This window comes from Mobula birostris, chromosome 23, assembly GCF_030028105.1.
Source record: "Mobula birostris isolate sMobBir1 chromosome 23, sMobBir1.hap1, whole genome shotgun sequence".
Taxonomy (NCBI): Eukaryota; Metazoa; Chordata; class Chondrichthyes; order Myliobatiformes; family Myliobatidae; genus Mobula; species Mobula birostris.
The window spans coordinates 7,667,800-7,685,505 of NC_092392.1; the positions used below are offsets into that span (position 1 = coordinate 7,667,800).

The 17,706-nt window shown below is 40.2% G+C and overlaps 1 protein-coding gene across 1 annotated transcript in view; it reads left to right on the top strand.

The window, feature by feature from the left end:
- Nucleotides 1–17,706, top strand: part of snd1 (staphylococcal nuclease and tudor domain containing 1) — a 919,733-nt gene that overhangs the window by 633,489 nt on the left and 268,538 nt on the right. Inside the window, exon 17 of the mRNA XM_072241822.1 lies at nucleotides 16,514–16,702. Coding sequence (XP_072097923.1) covers nucleotides 16,514–16,702 — 189 coding nt within the window. The remainder of the gene's footprint in view (nucleotides 1–16,513; nucleotides 16,703–17,706) is intronic.

Here is a 17,706-nt window from a genome sequence, read left to right on the forward strand (position 1 = left end):
GAGTGTATATCAGCTGTTTATTGAAGTGTGCTACTTAGTAGCATTGCCCTAAGGCTATAGGAATGAAGAAGTTTAGTGAGCTATATTATTATGTATAAAAAAAACATATAACACATACCTTTTAATGAGCAGCACATCTATGAAACAGTTAAATATCCTGGGTATAATAAAGACTAATTGAAAACTCAGGGAGGTGTTTCTTCATCTAATTCAGTTTATTGGAATCCTGATATGTTTGCAATTTCAAGCATCTTGAATATTATTTAAATTCAATGAATAGCAGGCATTTGGTCCTTTTAATTATACACTCTACTGTTTACCTCCTGACCTCTGGTGGCCATGTAGCAGTGGAAATGAGATTTTCACAGCTTCCAGTTCTTTGTCTGGCTTCCACTGACATTTCTAATGGTACTTCATGATTGGCATTCACATTTATTATAAGCAGGTAAAGTGGCATACAGGAATCACAGAGTCACAAATCTGGTATTATTTCACTTAAAGATAAATGTCCTTAATTTGTTGGCAATATAAATAAATCTGAACATCTCTAAAATGTAAGTTGATCATTATTTGTAAGAGAAGATAACATTTCACATGCACTATCTTCATTGGCGTCAGGACTACTTTTATACCTTGTTTTAAAATAGTACTATTGACCCACAGTATGCAGGGCAGTAAGTTCCAAATTCTTATTAAGTTCTGTGTACATAAATTGCTTCCTGATTTTACTCGTATATGGCCTAGTTCTAATTCTAAGACACTGCTCAGCATGACTATCCTTGCTTTCCATTTCCCAATGATAAGAAATTGTTGCTTGTATCTGCTTTTTTCAGATTCTTACTTTTTAAACATGTAAGTAAGATTTCCCATCAACTTCCTAAACTTGTGAATGTAGAGCAAGTATATGAAATCTGGCTTCATAAATTCTGCTTAAGTGGTAATTTTACTTGTGGATTGCCAATCACCTTTTAAACATTATGCTTCTTCTATACTAGTTAATGTGAATTATGTAAATTTCTTTTCCTTCAACAAATACATTGATGTCTATGATTAAAGCTAGGGAATACTTTCTGTATCAACCAACAATTACGAAGCTTAACTCTAATCCTTTTATTTTTATATCATTTGTTATGGTCTCTTATTTTATTCTGTTCTTCCCTTGACCAGATGTTGCTGAACATATCTAAGAGCTACTAAGAGATAACACCCATAAGGACTACTCTGGTAGTCTCAGTTTTGTAGTCTCTGGTCTCAAAAATTTTAACTGGGTTAATCAGACTATTGTTATAAAAATATTATTGACGGCCTCTGATCTTCAAATGGCCAAGAACTGTGTTCTGGATTCTAGTAAGCTACCAATAACTAAAACTGGACTGCCAGGTCATTACTAGCTCTCCCTCCCCTTCCCTTCCTAAATTTTTTGTTGTTCACAATTACAATAATCCTCTCAAAATTTCCAGATGTTGAAATCCTCAGAAAATTTGTTCAACATGTCTACAGTTTCCTTTCAGATCTAGTATAAGCCTATATGAAGTATTTATACCTAAACTGTTCATCTGTCTGTCCTTTATCTGTGTTTATCACTTGCAATTTATGTTGTTTGCTGCTGTACAGTTGTATAAGAATTCCTCCCACCATCTTTTCTGTAGTCCAGAATTGTTGAGACTAATTAAAACAGAGCTATTGCAGTGCAGCTTATGAAGATACTGACATTCTCTATACAAACACGCAGGCTGTAGTACAAAGCACAATACCATCTCATTCCCAAGTCAATGAAAATGCATTACAATAATCTTTCATTTTGTGGTCTGCCAGAGAAGTAAAATAATACTGTATGTGGGCCTGCAGGGACTTGATTTATGGTACTTTTATATAAAAAAAAGATTTATAGAAAATATTTCCTTGCAAGAGATGAGAAATAAATTCTTTCTGTGAAATTAAATCAAAACTTAACTTATTTTTAAATAAACTTTTGCAACCCTCAATTGTTGATAGAATTCAGAGTATGGAAGCTTTAGAAATACTGGCAGACCATCATGTTGTCATAAACAAGAGAAAATCTGCAGATGTTGGAAATCCAAGCAACACATACACAAAATGCTGGAGGAACTCAGCAGGCCAGGCAGCATCTAGAGAAAGAGTACTGTTGATGTTTCGGGTCCTGTCGAAGGGTTTCGGCCTGAAATATCGACTACTGTTTTCTTGGATGCTGCCTAGCCTGCTGAGTTCCTCCAGCATTTTGTGTGTGTTGGACCATAATGTTGGTAAGTCACCAGGACCAGATGGGATCCATTTTGGGATTTAGAGAAATGTAGAGGAGGAATTATAGCCTCACTGATCATATTCTTTCAGTGCCTGGCCAGTGAATTGAAAAGTAGCAAATGTTACAACTTTCTTCAATAAAGAACTCCTTTGTAGGGGCAGGACCAGTATCTAAGGGCTGGCAACAGTAGCAGGAAAGTTTTTAGCAGCATTGATTTGAGGTAGGATTGAGATAGTTATCTGAAGGAATTTGGGTTAATTAAGGCAAGATACCACAAAATTATTGAGGGAAAATCAGGTTTAGGAAGTTTAACAGAATTTTTAGATGAGATTATATTTAGAATTGATGAGGGTAATCTTAATAATGGTTTACATAGACTTCTAGAAGACTTTCTGATAATATGCCATGTAATATGTTTATCAGGAAAATTGAAGAAGATGGCATGAAAGGAACTTTAATAGTACAGATGTGAAGTTTCCCAAGTAACAGCAATGGGGGTTGTGGTAAATGACTTTTTTTTTGTAAATGATTGTGTTGTTCCCTGGAGATTGCTGTTGGAAATGTAGAGGAGGAATTTACTTTAAAATCCCTGTTAAGAACTAATGATGTGTACCTGTTGGTACATGTATTCATATATTTGCAAGTGACATATGACATAACGTTTGATATTTTCTGTGTGGGCAATCTGTTAGTTTTTGTGCGAGGGAATGGCTGAGTGGTTTGTGAGTTTTGTTGCTTTTTCTTTTTTGTGTGTGTGGGGGGAAGGATTGATGTCTTTCGATGCCTTCCATGGGTTTTCTGTATTTCATGGCTATCTAGAGAAGACGAATATCAGAGTTGTACATACATACTTTGATAATAAAATTAACCATTGAACCTTTATTGTGAACTGCATGGAGGCTAATGATAAACCACAGAAACAAAGAAAGTTTGGCAGAGTAGACAGGCACACGCAGCTGAAGTTTCATGTGAGTGTGGGATTTGGATGAGAAGACAGCGTAGACAAAATGAATATTGTACTGAAAGGATATAGGAACTGTGTGACTTGGCAATTTGCAGTGTTGCGTATCAATTAAGACATCATGTACAAACACAGGAAAGCCCTGCTGAACTGTTGTAGAGCACTGATCCTGTGTCAGTAGGAATATGGCGTTCAATTCTAGTTGCCACATTATAGGAAGAATTTGAAGGTGTTGAAGAATACCAAGGAAAGACGTATGAGAACTGTTTCTTGGACAAGCAACCACTGCTATAGGTATAGATCAGAGAGGTTCCACTTCATTTCTGTAAAACAGATTAGGCTGAAGTAAGATTTGATGCTATGATTGGAATAGGTTTTCACAACTAACACTAAAAAAGGTTACGTTGGCGACAATGCAATTTCATTGGCTAATTTGGGTAATAGAATAAATGACTAGTTTGGAGCTGTCTCTTGGGGAAGGTGAACTAATGAGCTCTCCAGCACATGGAGTTACATTTTGCTCTTCGATTATTCTTTTCCCTCTAGCATGCTTCCGAGGGTAAAGAATGTCCTTACTAGTGAACTAGATAACCAAATGTTTTCAACCAAGTACATGCACTTCAGTTTTTTTGGGTCCATGTTTTTTGCTCTGTTTTGGGTTTGTTTCATTATTTAACCCAATTATCCCCATTCATCCATTTGTCATGCAAGTGATGTCAGTCTGCTGTATCATCTCATGGCAAGTTTGTCATCTCACCCAAAGGCAAACTCCTTTCCTAATGTCCTGTAATGTGCATCCTGAAGCAGAAGTTAGTCAGCTGTCTTGAGAGAGAGCTCATTCAGAGTGGAATCACATAGCCATTCTAAGTCAGGTTCTTGATCAACCAGTCTCCTCACTGAGCAGAAGCCTGCACTTCAAAAGCTACAAGAAGCCAATAGGTTGTAATTACCTTTGGAAATGCTGGGTTTCACCAACTTGGTTCAGCTCCTTTTGGCTTTAACACCAACGTGTCTTCTTTCAAGACTAGGTTCTACTTTTTAAAAGGAATAAATGAAGAAAGATGATGAAATTCAGCAGCTATGCTTTTTCTTTAGTTGAGTCGATGAGGGAAAAGGAAAAGTATATAATTAAACACAACTAGGATTATAGAAACATGGAGCTTCGTTAATAGATTCACTGCAAAGGTCTGAACTGCTTCTTTAGAATAATATCCAATGCCTGCAAAGATCTCAGAATTTTTATGTCAAAAATACAGTCTTATAGGCATTAAAAGCAACAAGTTGTTTACAGAAAGGTTTTCTTTAACAAGGTTTTCTTTTGGAGTGTTCTCCTTGGTAATGTCCACTATTTGCTTCTTGCATTGCTCGAGCTGTACATCAAGTGACAATACGTGCCTTGTCTTGTCATTTCTCAGCACTATTTTATTCATACCCCTGGGCAAGTTCTATTGTACCAAGTTTTAAAAACCACACTTACACTGCATGTCTTTATTTCACTTTAAGTTTTTAAAAAATCCTGCTTGCAATAGAAATATTAGCTTACAACTAGGGCCTAGGGATTTGCATGCATGCTTTGTTCAGTAGCAGTGTTTTGCACAAAAAGCAAAATACCTTAAATATTCAGGGACTGTAAATGATAGCATCTTGTGCAGTTATTTAATTTTTAAAGCCAAAGCTGCCAGGTCATGTGTTCTCTTTCTAAACCAGGGGTCGGCAACCTTTTTGGCTCTGTGGGCTGGATCGCGTATTAATGAGCAGCTTGTGGGCCAGATAAATGCCATAAAAAACTTGAAATATGGGAATTATCCATTTAAATACATATAGTTATGTTTTGCCTTAAATTAATGAATAACACATGCTAGAAAATCATTTGTGCTTAACCAAGGATGCCAATTAGTAATCAAAGATCTCAGTTTAGTTTTTCTGTCCCACCATTGCTGGTGCCCCATCAGTTGTAGTGCCAATTAGCTTCGACACAATAAGTTTCATTTCTGACACCATTTTCAGCAAAGCTTCAAAAATGTCTGTTCCAGTAACCGTGTTCTTCGTAGGAATTAATTGAATAATCTTCAAAAATTTGAAAAGTTGAGGTCACTCCTCGCACACACACTGCAAGTTGAGCAGTGTCTCTCAGGTCTGTACTCTCATCAAGCACAATTCGTTGCAGGTATCCCTTAAACAACTCCTAACATCTGCTGACATTTCTTCAACTCGCCATGTGATCGTTCTTGCTGACAGGCTGATAGATGCAAATAAAGATTTTTTTTCAGGACAAACAATATCCACCACTGCCAGTAAACATTCTTTGACAAACTCTCCATTTGTAAAAGGCTTCATCTTTTCTGCAATATGTTTTGAGACTTAGTAGAAACGCGAGTTATTCAGCAAGTATCGTAGCACATGTAAGTATCTGGATATTTAGCATGGATTTCTTGTTAAAACACAGTGACGCTGTTTCTGTTTACAAATTTGAATGATCCCATCTGAAAACCTGTGCGTGCGCGGAGAGTTCCTAATACATATTAATAAGGTAGTCTGCCTTCCCGTGATTCGTATATACCAGTGTTTGGTTTGGAACAAAACGGAACCTGGGGCCAGTGTAACAAGATGCCATGCACGTCCATCAATGTGGTCGGGTGAAACACTCAGAATAAGGAAAAATCACTCGCGGGCTGGATAAGCATAGTATCCCAATATTTGCTGGTGGGCTGGATCTGGCCCGTGGGCCATAGGTTGCCTACCCCTGTTCTAAACCTACTCTTTTTCCAGTTTTGTACATTGTGGTTTTTCTTTTCTTCCCTTTTCCCTCTATTACCTTTCATTGGTAAATCCTTCATCCTGTATAAAAAAGAACTTGTATTTGAATAGTTATTTTCACAGCCTTTAGATGTGCATTCAATAAATAGCACTTAAAGTACAATCATTGTTATAACTTGTGATTGCCAGCATTTTTGTTTTGTTACACGAGATTTACATGGTACTTATTCCATGAAATTTGGCACTTCTTTCCCACCCTTTATGACTGGTCCAATGGGATTATAAACATTTATGATGCAATAAATGCTGCTATGATAGTTTGGCAGTTAGCACTATTTTGTTACAGCTCAGAGCATTCTGGAATTTGGAGGTCAATTCTGGTGCTGTCTGTAAGGAGTTTGTATGTTCTCTCCATAACCGTGTGGGTTTCCTCCCAGTGCTCCAGTTTCCTCCCACAGTCCAAAGATTTAACAGTAAGTAATTGATCATTATAAATTGTCCTGTGATTAAGCTAGGATGAATAGGTGGGTTGCTGTGCAGTGCGGCTCACTGGGACAGAAGGATCTGTTCTGCTCTGTATCTCTAAACAAAGTAAATAAAAGTTTCTTGGCTTTCCTCAGGGATCATTCCCTCTGTGATACCTTTGTCCATTCATTCCTCTCCACTCATCTACCTTCTGGCACTTACCTCTACAAAAGGTCAAGTACTACCCCTGCCCATTTACCTCCTCCCTCACTTGTATTCAGGGCTCCAAATAGTCCTTCCAGGTGAGGGAACACTTAACCTCTGAATCTGTTGGGATCATCTATTGTGTCCTGTACTCCTGATGGGGCCTCTTCTACATTGCTGAGACCCGTCGTAAATTAAGGGACCACTTCATCAAGCACCTCTCATCCATCTGCCGAAGGCAGAGCTTCCTGCTGACCAAACGTTTTAATTCCAATTCTCATTCCCATTCTGACATGTCCATCCATGGCCTCCTCTTGTGCCCTGATGAGGTCACCCTCAGGGTGGAGGAGCAACACCTTATATTGCATCTGGCTAGCCTCCAACCTGATAACATGAACATCGATTTCTTCTTCTGTTTAAAAAAAAATCCCTCCCCCTCCCCTCTTCTATTCCCCATTCTGGCCTCTTGCCTCTTCTGATCTTCCTATTACCTCCCCCTGGGTCCCATTTCTCCTATAGTTCACTCTCCTCTCTTAATAGATTCCTTCCTCTCCAGCCCTTTACCTTTCCTACCCACCTGGCTTCACCTAACACCTAGCTCCTTTTCCCTCCCCCCCCCCCCCCCAAACACCTTTTCATTCTGGCATCTTCCCCACTTCCTTTCCAGTTCTGAAGAAGGGTCTCGGCCCAAAACGTTGACTGTTTATTCTTTTCCATTGATGCTGCCTGACCTGCTGAATTCTTCCAGCACTTTGTGTGTGTTGCTTTGGATTTCCAGCATCTGCAGAATTTCTCATGTTTATAAATACGTGTCTATTTGGAGTACAGGAAAAACGTAGAGAGCCTATGATGTGATATCATGACAATAATCTTTCCCTCACAGTTAGCAAAACAAAAGGGCTAGTCATTGACTTTAGGAAGGGGACTGATGCACAAGCTCCTGTTTACATCAGTGGTACTGAGTCAAGAAGGTTAGGAACTGCAGGTTCCTTGGATTGAACATCACCAGTAGCTTCTCCTTGTCCAACCAAGTTGACGTTGTGGCCAAGAAATATCACTTGGGCTTCTACTTTCTCGGGAGACTAAAGAAGTTTGGCATGCCCCTGTCAACCCTTACTAGTGCTGGAACAGAGGTTCCCGGGTTCGGACCCAGCGGGTCTGCTCCCGAGTACGCTTTCCATTCATGCCGGTTGAGTGTTGAGATCGCAACTCGACCTTGTAAAATAAAAGGGAAAAATACTGCGAAATGTCTTTGTGAGGAGTGGCGCACCACACAGTCAATCTCAGTGTGTGTGTGTGTGTGTGTGTGTCTCTCTCTCTCCTCCCCCCCCACGCGCGCCTTGTGAAGGCATGAAAAAAGAAGACATCGTCCCACCAACATCGCACACGCATAGACGCAAAAGCAAGAAGTTAGAGGAGGTGGTCATCATTATTTCTGTGCTGTACAATTGTAGGAAGTGTGTGTGAGGCTGTTATAATAAACTAAAATGGTACTAGAAATGAAAGATCAGTTATGTGGAGATATTAGTCAAACTAAACCTGGTCTTCTCAAAACGAGGGGACTTTTAATAATGGTGTTCAAAATCTTGGAGTGCTTAATAATGTAAATAAAGAACTGTTTCCAGTAGCAAAAAGGCGAGAGACCAGAGAACAAAGATTTCAAGTAATTGTACCAGAGGCATCATGACAAAAAAAAATATTGTTTGTGTGAGGTAATGTAATTTGGATCACACCACCCAAAGGAGTAGCAGAAGTTGTTTCATTGGTACTTTTCAAAAGGGGATTAGAATTAATATTTGGTAGAGAGAAACCTTGTTGCATTATAATGAAAGAACGAGGGTGGTGAAAATATTGGCATTTGGGATATAGATATTTGAAAGTACAATTTAACTCCATTCATTCTGTATAGTTTTCTAGTCCCACAAAGCATATTACTATTGGCAATTCTTGATGAAAGGTGTGGGGTTTCTGGTGGCAGATTAATAAAAGATGTCCACAATTGATGTTTAGATTTTGCCTGAGGCAAGATCATCATGCTTAGGTCAGCTCTCCCAAAAAGCCACCATTTCCATGCTCATTAACTATATTGCAAATTTCTTTTTGAGTATTCATTCAAGTTCCTTAAGATTCTATTTAATTTACTTTTTGTGCCATTTTCCTTAAATCTCTGTATACTGAGCACTGACTGTGCTATGAGGATGTATTTCACTTAATTTATTCAACTTTTTATCAATTTGAGCTTGTCTGTTAAACCTTTGCTTCTTTGATCCTCTGTTCTATGGAGAATAAATCCAGATTTCTAGTTGCTTGATTGAAGTCTCTTTGCAGTACTCCAGAGACTTTGCATCCTTGGTAAACACTGGTGCATAGAACTGAGTGTAACACTGTTGCTAGACTTAACAGGTGAATTATAAAGGTGAAATTTCAGTGCACTTTACTTGAGACCTTCATTATTAATGCCAAGAAATTCAATTGTGTTTCGTCAATTCGTTCTAAAATGAGTTGGTTGGACAGATTGGATTCCAAGTGTGAGGGGAGACTTGATTGAATGTTATAAGGTCTTGAAGTATATTTACACTGTGGAAATGAACAGTGTATTTCCTCTTGTAGGAAAATTTATAATTGCGTTCCATGGTTTCTAAATAAATGTATGGACATTTAAAATTACAACCATCTTGCATGAAAGCAGGCCCTTCTGCCCACCAAGTCTTCACCAACTATCATACACTCATTTATATAAATCTCATTTTAATCTTCCTGCATTCCCATCACCTCCCCCCCAATATTCTCCCATTCACCTACACAATTAATAATTAACAATAGCTAATTAACCTACCAATCCACATTGGAATGGGGTGAGGAAACTGGACCACCCAGATAAATGCACACAGAATTTGGGAGAACTCTCTGGTAGCACCAGAGGTTTGGGTTGAAGCTGTCAGGCAGCAGCTTTATTAGTTTAAACGCAAACAACAGGAATTCTGCAGATGCTGGAAATTCAAGCAACACACATCAAAGTTGCTGGTGAACGCAGCAGGCCAGGCAGCATCTCTAGGAAGAGGTGCAGTCGACGTTTCAGGCCGAGACCCTTCGTCAGGACTAACTGAAGGAAGAGTGAGTAAGGGATTTGAAAGTTGGAGGGGGAGGGGGAGATCCAAAATGATAGGAGAAGACAGGAAGGGGAGGGATGGAGCCAAGAGCTGGACAGGTGATTGGCAAAAGGGGATACGAGAGGATCATGGGACAGGAGGTCCGGGAAGAAAGACAAGGGGGGGGGACCCAGAGGATGGGCAAGAGGTATAGTCAGAGGGACAGAGGGAGAAAAAGGAGAGTGAGAGAAAGAACGTGTGCATAAAAATAAGTAACAGATGGGGTACGAGGGGGAGGTGGGGCCTAGAGGAAGTTAGAGAAGTCGATGTTCATGCCATCAGGTTGGAGGCTACCCAGACGGAATATAAGGTGTTGTTCCTCCAACCTGAGTGTGGCTTCATCTTTACAGTAGAGGAGGCCATGGATAGACATGTCAGAATGGGAATGGGATGTGGAATTAAAATGTGTGGCCACTGGGAGATCCTGCTTTCTCTGGCGGACAGAGCGTAGATGTTCAGCAAAGCCGTCTCCCAGTCTGCGTCGGGTCTCGCCAATATATAAAAGGCCACATCGGGAGCACCGGATGCAGTATATCACCCCAGTCGACTCACAGGTGAAGTGTTGCCTCACCTGGAAGGACTGTTTGGGGCCCTGAATGGTGGTAAGGGAGGAAGTGTAAGGGCATGTGTAGCACTTGTTCCGCTTACACGGATAAGTGCCAGGAGGGAGATCAGTGGGGAGGGATGGTGGGGGGGACGAATGGACAAGGGAGTTGTGTAGGGAGCGATCCCTGCGGAATGCAGACAGAGGTGGGGAGGGAAAGATGTGCTTAGTGGTGGGATCCCGTTGGAGGTGGCGGAAGTTACGGAGAATAATATGTTGGACCCGGAGGCTGATGGGGTGGTAGGTGAGGACCAGGGGAACCCTATTTCTAGTAGGGTGGCGGGAGGATGGAGTGAGAGCAGATGTACGTGAAATGGGGGAGATGTGTTTAAGAGCAGAGTTGATAGTGGAGGAAGGAAAGCCCCTTTCTTTAAAAAATGAAGACATCTCCCTCGTCCTAGAATGAATCAACTCTGCCCTCCCCACTGATCTCCCTCCTGGCACTTATCCGTGTAAGCAGAACAAGTGCTACGCATGCCCTTACACTTCCTCCCTTACCGCCATTCAGGGCCCCAAACAGTCCTTCCAGGTGAGGCAACACTTAACCTGTGAGTCGACTGGGGTGATATACTGCGTCCGGTGCTCCCGATGTGGCCTTTTATATATTGGCGAGACCCGACGCAGACTGGGAGACGGCTTTGCTGAACATCTACGCTCTGTCCGCCAGAGAAAGCAGGATCTCCCAGTGGCCACACATTTTAATTCCACATCCCATTCCCATTCTGACATGTCTATCCATGGCCTCCTCTACTGTAAAGATGAAGCCACACTCAGGTTGGAGGAACAACACCTTATATTCCGTCTGGGTAGCCTCCAACCTGATGGCATGAACATCGACTTCTCTAACTTCCTCTAGGCCCCACCTCCCCCTCGTACCCCATCTGTTACTTATTTTTATGCACACGTTCTTTCTCTCACTCTCCTTTTTCTCCCTCTGTCCCTCTGACTATACCTCTTGCCCATCCTCTGGGTCCCCCCCCCTTGTCTTTCTTCCCGGACCTCCTGTCCCATGATCCTCTCGTATCCCCTTTTGCCAATCACCTGTCCAGCTCTTGGCTCCATCCCTCCCCCTCCTGTCTTCTCCTATCATTTTGGATCTCCCCCTCCCCCTCCAACTTTCAAATCCCTTACTCACTCTTCCTTCAGTTAGTCCTGACAAAGGGTCTCGGCCTGAAACGTCGACTGCACCTCTTCCTAGAGATGCTGCCTGGCCTGCTGCGTTCACCAGCAACTTTGATGTGTGTAGCTTTATTAGTTGCACACTTTGTACTGAGTTGAGTCCTCTTTTCTGGCAGAACATTGTTTCTGTGGACCTGTTCCTGAACGAGTAGTGGGAGCAGAGAGGGATCCTTGTCAAACCAACTGCTGAAAGGTTACCACATTTGAATGGGAATATGAGACTGAGTTTACAGTTAATTGAGCCATGATTTTTTTAAATGGCAGAGCAGACTCAAAGGGCTAGTGTACTTCGACTTCTAATTTGTATTTTGGTATCACCATAGAAGATTAGATTATGTCTGTCCCAGTTTGCCCTGCTTAAAATTATTCTATTTAGTTTATGTTGCTTCTCTGTATTCTTCCCTCCAAAATGTTGAATGCTGTAAAATGATTACCTTATATTTAAATCACCACCCACATGTTCCAAACAGACTATCATCTTTCACAAAGGCAGACATTGACTGTCTATTGCTTGTGGGAAGATTTGCCTTTTTGTGGGAAGATATTTTCAATTTGCATTAGAGATTCCCTGCAACTTAAAACTAAGGCGCTTAGATAAAAATTGCTCAGCTAAAATTGGGAAGAAATATCTCATCAAGGACTTTGTGAAATACTTAAATTATAGAGAAAATGTCTTTTCACCAAGCTGAACAGACATCATAGGACCTAAGATTGTTCTTAACCAGTCATGAGTGCTCATTTTCTCTCTCTCTCCACAAATACTGAAGGATGTGTTTCCAGCATTTCCTTTTACACTTCCAGCTAACACATCCCTTATTTTTCAGTAACTCCTAGAATCTCTGTAGAAGTGAAGCAGTTCATTGCTGCATGCAGCCAGGTGTAGAAAACATGAACAATGCGTGCATGCAAGTTCCAAATAATAACGCTTTCCAACAAGAGAGAATTTAACTACCAGCCTCTGATTTACTGGCCTTTATTTACATGTACCTCTCTTAAATGGACATTGAACCCATGGGCACTACCTCACTTTCTATTATTTCTGTTTTTTCACTATCAAATTTAATTATTAATATACATATATACTTACTGTAATTGATTTACTTATTTTTCTATATTATAATGTATTACACTGTACTACTGCTGCATTAACAAATTTCATGACATATGCCAGTGATACTAAACCTGATTCTGATTAGGATTCTTTACATCTGCTCTCGAAAGATTATCTGCCTTCACCACACTTTGTCAGCTTGCTCTGCCACCGCTTGTATAATTCACTGTCAATTTCAGTATGGTTTCAATGCCATTGTTCTTGATCCTCCCCTGTTCTATAATTTTTCTAGATGTCGATGAGAGTTTACCAAACTGAAGAGGTTCATTCTGTTTCTTTCTCCTTATTTGCTGAGAATTTCCACTATTTTCTGGTTTTATATGCCCTTGAAATTGAGTGGCATTATATTTGGTGTCTTACATCACTACGTCCCAGGGATCACACATTGACAATGTGTGGAGAGCGTGCCTTATGAGAATAGGTTGAGTGAACTTGGACTTTTCTCCTCAGAGCATCGGAAGATGACAAGTGACCTGCTAGAGGTGTATAAGATGATGAGAGGCATTGATCCTGTGGATAGTCAGAAGCTTTCTCCCAGGGCTGAAATGGCTAACACAAGGGGGCATAGTTTTAAGGTGCTTGGAAGTAGGTACAAGGGGGATGACAGAGGTAAGTTTTTCACACAGAGAGTCGGGGTGTGTGGAATGCATTGCTAGCGAAGGTGGTAGAGGCAGATTCAATAGGGTCTTTTAAGAGACTCTCAGATAGGTACATTGAGCTTAAAAAAATAAAGGGCCATGCGATAGGGAAATTCTAGGCAGCTTCTAGAGTAGGTAATGTGGTCAGTACAACATTGTGGGACGAAGGGCCTGTAATGTGCTGTAGATTTTCTGTGTTCTACTGACAATGTGAACTGGAGCAGCTACAGGCAGACTGTAGCTACATGAACAGTGGGCTAACTGACATCTGACACCACAAAGATTGTCCACAGGCTTCGCAAGTCAGGTATATGTTAGAATAGCAACACACATCAAAGTTGCTGGTGAACGCAGCAGGCCAGGCAGCATCTCTCGGAAGAGGTACAGTCAACGTTTCAGGCCGAGACCCTTCGTCAGGACTAACTAAAGGAAGAGTTAGTAAGAGATCTCAACTTTGATGTGTGTTGCTTGAATTTCCAGCATCTGCAGAATTCCTGTTGTTTATGTTAGAATAGTCTCTATTTCCTTCAATTTGGACAGGACACATCATCCAAGAGCTCGCTTCACACCTGTCTCAAGTGCTGTTTTGTGGATATCCCATGTTTTCCTTCAGATCATATGAATTTCCCCTGGCATCCCAAACAAAGACTTGAAGGTTTTTGGTTCATTGGTTCATTGGTCATTGTAATTTGCTCGTTAATGGTAAGATCAGCAAATAATAGTATGCCATGTGTACCCTTTTACAAAATATTGTATATTTCTCTCACTAGAAATAAAGCCCTGCAGATCACGTTATCCTCGCAGGAAATAAAATATTGTTCCTTTAGCATTCCTGCATGTAAATCTTGCATGTCCCCACCCAACAGTTTTGTATGAATACCCTTACCTATGGAAAAGCAACATCTCAAAAAGGAAATTAAACAGGCATTAAATGCTGGCTTTCTTGATGTTGACTTCCTTTCATAAATAACTTAAAAACAACAAATGGAAACTCTTGTTTTCTTGCTTTAAAGGTGTTTAACTATATCCAAGATAATACGGTTGTAATCTAGAGCAGACTGAGAATTATACCAGGTTAAGTCGTTATATTTTCTCTCATTAAGTGCATCAAACTATAACTTATGTAAACTATAATGTAGCCTGTTGGTGTCAGAGGAGTGGAGATCTGCACAATGTTATCTAATCCAGGCAATCTTGTAGCACTGAATGCCATAGAATCACAATATTTACACCGTGGTAGATAAAATAAATAAATTTTGTTTGAAATTAAATCCAGTGCTCTGAACTGGGCTGCAGTTGAGCTGCTGTTTGTTCTCAAATTTATAAAATGCATGCAATCTGAACTGTTTTCTGGACAAGTTCCCTTAACAGAAAAGTAAGTAGATGCAGATACTCGAGGTTCTTTGCTGCAATCTGAGTTTCTATATATTCAAACATTCAAGGCCAAAAAAGTCATTGGTTTCAAGGAATGAAGAATTCTGCAAAAATTCTGATGCTGATAGAGCTCCTCTCCCATCGTGTGAGTCTGTGAACCCACACTCTTCAAGCTCCTATTGACAAATGTTAGATGTGAGAAAGCAAGCATTTCATTTAGGTTTTTGATAAGGTGCTTCTTATATTGTCTGATAAATATTTGCACTTCTGGATTGTTTAGTTGGTGTACCGTTATTGATGAAAGCAATCATTGTTTTGCTACTCAGATAACCACAAAGCTTTTATTTAAAGAGACCAATTAGATTTCTTTCATTCCATTCTTGTTTGTGTAGTAATTTGAGGAAGAGGATTGTACGAATGCAATGCGCTGTGCAGTGAAGCTTATTCTAGTTTGCTGCATTTTCAATGGAAGTACCTTTTAAGTGGCATAGAGAGTGACTTATTTTTTTCTCTCTATGAAGCTCTTCATGCTTACATTTCTTTTAACTAAGGAAATAGGGAAGTATTAACCTAATTGTTCTCGTGAAAGATGTGCTTTCATGGTTTAAGCCAAAATGCAGTTTAGGGTTTGACGTAAGATAGGATTAAATATTATCATATCTGTATTTTATTTTGTTTAGCTTTTCCCTTTCTGCTGTTATTTGTTCCTTTCCCCCCTCCTCATTTCCTATATGAATTTCTTTCTCCCATTTAGTATTACATACCCTTTTGATTTTAACTACTTGCCCTTTACGCCATACACCTTCTCCTCCTGTGTGTTGCTTGTCTCCTTCCATTTACTCTTTGCTTGTCCTCTTCCTTCTCTTCCAAAACACCTCCATCTTGATCTCCCTTTTACAAAAATGGCTGTTACTGCGAGACATTTTATAATCAGTTTAATTCAGTAACTTGAGGTAGTTACACTTACTGACTCATTGTCATTTCTCTGTCATTATTACAGAGCCAGTTATGCAAAAAGAAATCTATATTTAGGACATGGATGATTTAAGATATTAGACCTCTTAGTTTTCCACAGTAAGTTCAGCCCAATCAAGCATTGTTGCTGGCTGAGGGGATGCACAAACCACTCTCTAATGGACATATTTCTACAACAAAGGCTGTCTGTCATTTACCAAGTACAAAAATGTATTTTTTCACAAACTGCGATTGCTGCCTACAGAAGAATGCATGCATTGAAATACTTATGAAGTCACCACAATTATTCTGTCGGCACTCACATTGTGAGTGACCTCTCAAACAATAATCGGATGAACGAAATTAGTTGTGAATGAATTCAATAAATCTAACACAATCAATATTTGTTTCCTGACTGGCATAACAGGCAAGCTGTCTGGTTGATGATCATCATGGATAGGGGTGTTAGTCTGGCCAATACAGTCTTCCTCACACTTTGTTGCCTTGTCACTCGGGTGAACAAAGTCCTTTCTTTCATATTCCTGTTAACTGGTCTACCTCATTAATCCCAAAGTCACATTTGATGTTCTCAGTGACTCAAATATTTCATGGTCTTCGTTTTACCTAGTGATTCCAAATGAGGAATCTTACATCCTCAAGACAGTTAGAGATCAACAAGTGCCACTCATATTTTGAATTTATAAAAACTCTTTGTATTTGTCCTGCTCATGTAGTTTATACTTATTATCTTGTTTTCATTCTCAAGCAGTTTTTTGGGATATTTTTTTAAGTTGATCTGTTGAATTTTTAAGTTTTGTGATTCAATTTACTGAAGTGTTCTCTTCCATTTTCAGGTGGAGGTAGAAGTAGAGAGCATGGACAAAGCTGGCAACTTCATTGGCTGGTTGCACATAGATGGGGTCAATCTCTCTGTTGCCCTTGTGGAACATTCACTATCGAAGGTCCATTTTACTGCAGAGCGGAGTTCCTACTATAAAGCACTCCTGTCGGTTGAGGAGGCAGCTAAGCTCAAGCGAGAAAAGGTAGGATTTGAATAGGAAAACTTTTCAGCATTTCACTTTCAATAAATTGGTTTATTATTGTCAAATGTACCAAGGAACAGTGAAAAATATGCCTTGCATGCTATTTATTCAAATTAATTCATTAGAACAGTGCAATTGAGGTGGCTTAGTGTGAGACGGTAACAGAGTGCAAATTCTGTCACAATTTCAGAAAAAGTACACTGCAGATAGACAATAAGATGCAACGTCATAACTTGGGTAGACTGAGATCAAGAGTTGATCTTAATATACTCATAAATCATAGTGGGATGTGCTTTCAGGCTTTTGTATCTTCTCCTGTTGGGAGGCAGGAGAAGGGCAAGTGTTTGAGGTGAGTGGGGTCTTTGATTATGGTGGCTGCTTTACCAAGGAAGCAAGAGGTATAAACAGAATCCATGGTTGGGGAGGCTGGTTTCTATAATGTGCTGAGCTATGTCACGGGCAGAGCAGTTGCCATATCAAGCTGTGATGTATCCAGTTAGGATGTTTTCTATGGTACATGAATAAAAATTTATAGGCATCCATTAGTCTCGTGAGACCATGGATTTGTGCCTTGGAAGGTTTCCAGGGCACAGGCCTGGGCAAGGTTGTATGGAAGACCAGTAGTTACCCATACTGCAAGTTTCCCCTCTCCACGCCACCGATGTTGTCCAAGGGAAGGGCACTAGGGCCGATACCGATTGGTACCGGTGTCATCGCAGAGCAATGTGTGATTAAGTGGCTTGCTCAAGGATACAACACGCTGCCTCAGCTGAGGCTTGAACGAGCGACCTTCATATCACTAAACTGACGCCTTAACCACTTGGCCACGCGCCAACAACATGAATAAAAATTGGTGAGGATCAAAGGATACATGCTGAATATCTTTAACCTTCTTTGTAAGCAAGTAGTGGTGAGGTAAGCTTTCTTAGCTGTGGTGTCAACATGGTTGGACGAGGACAGGCTATTCATGTTCACGCCTGGGAACTCAAAGTAGAACCCATGTC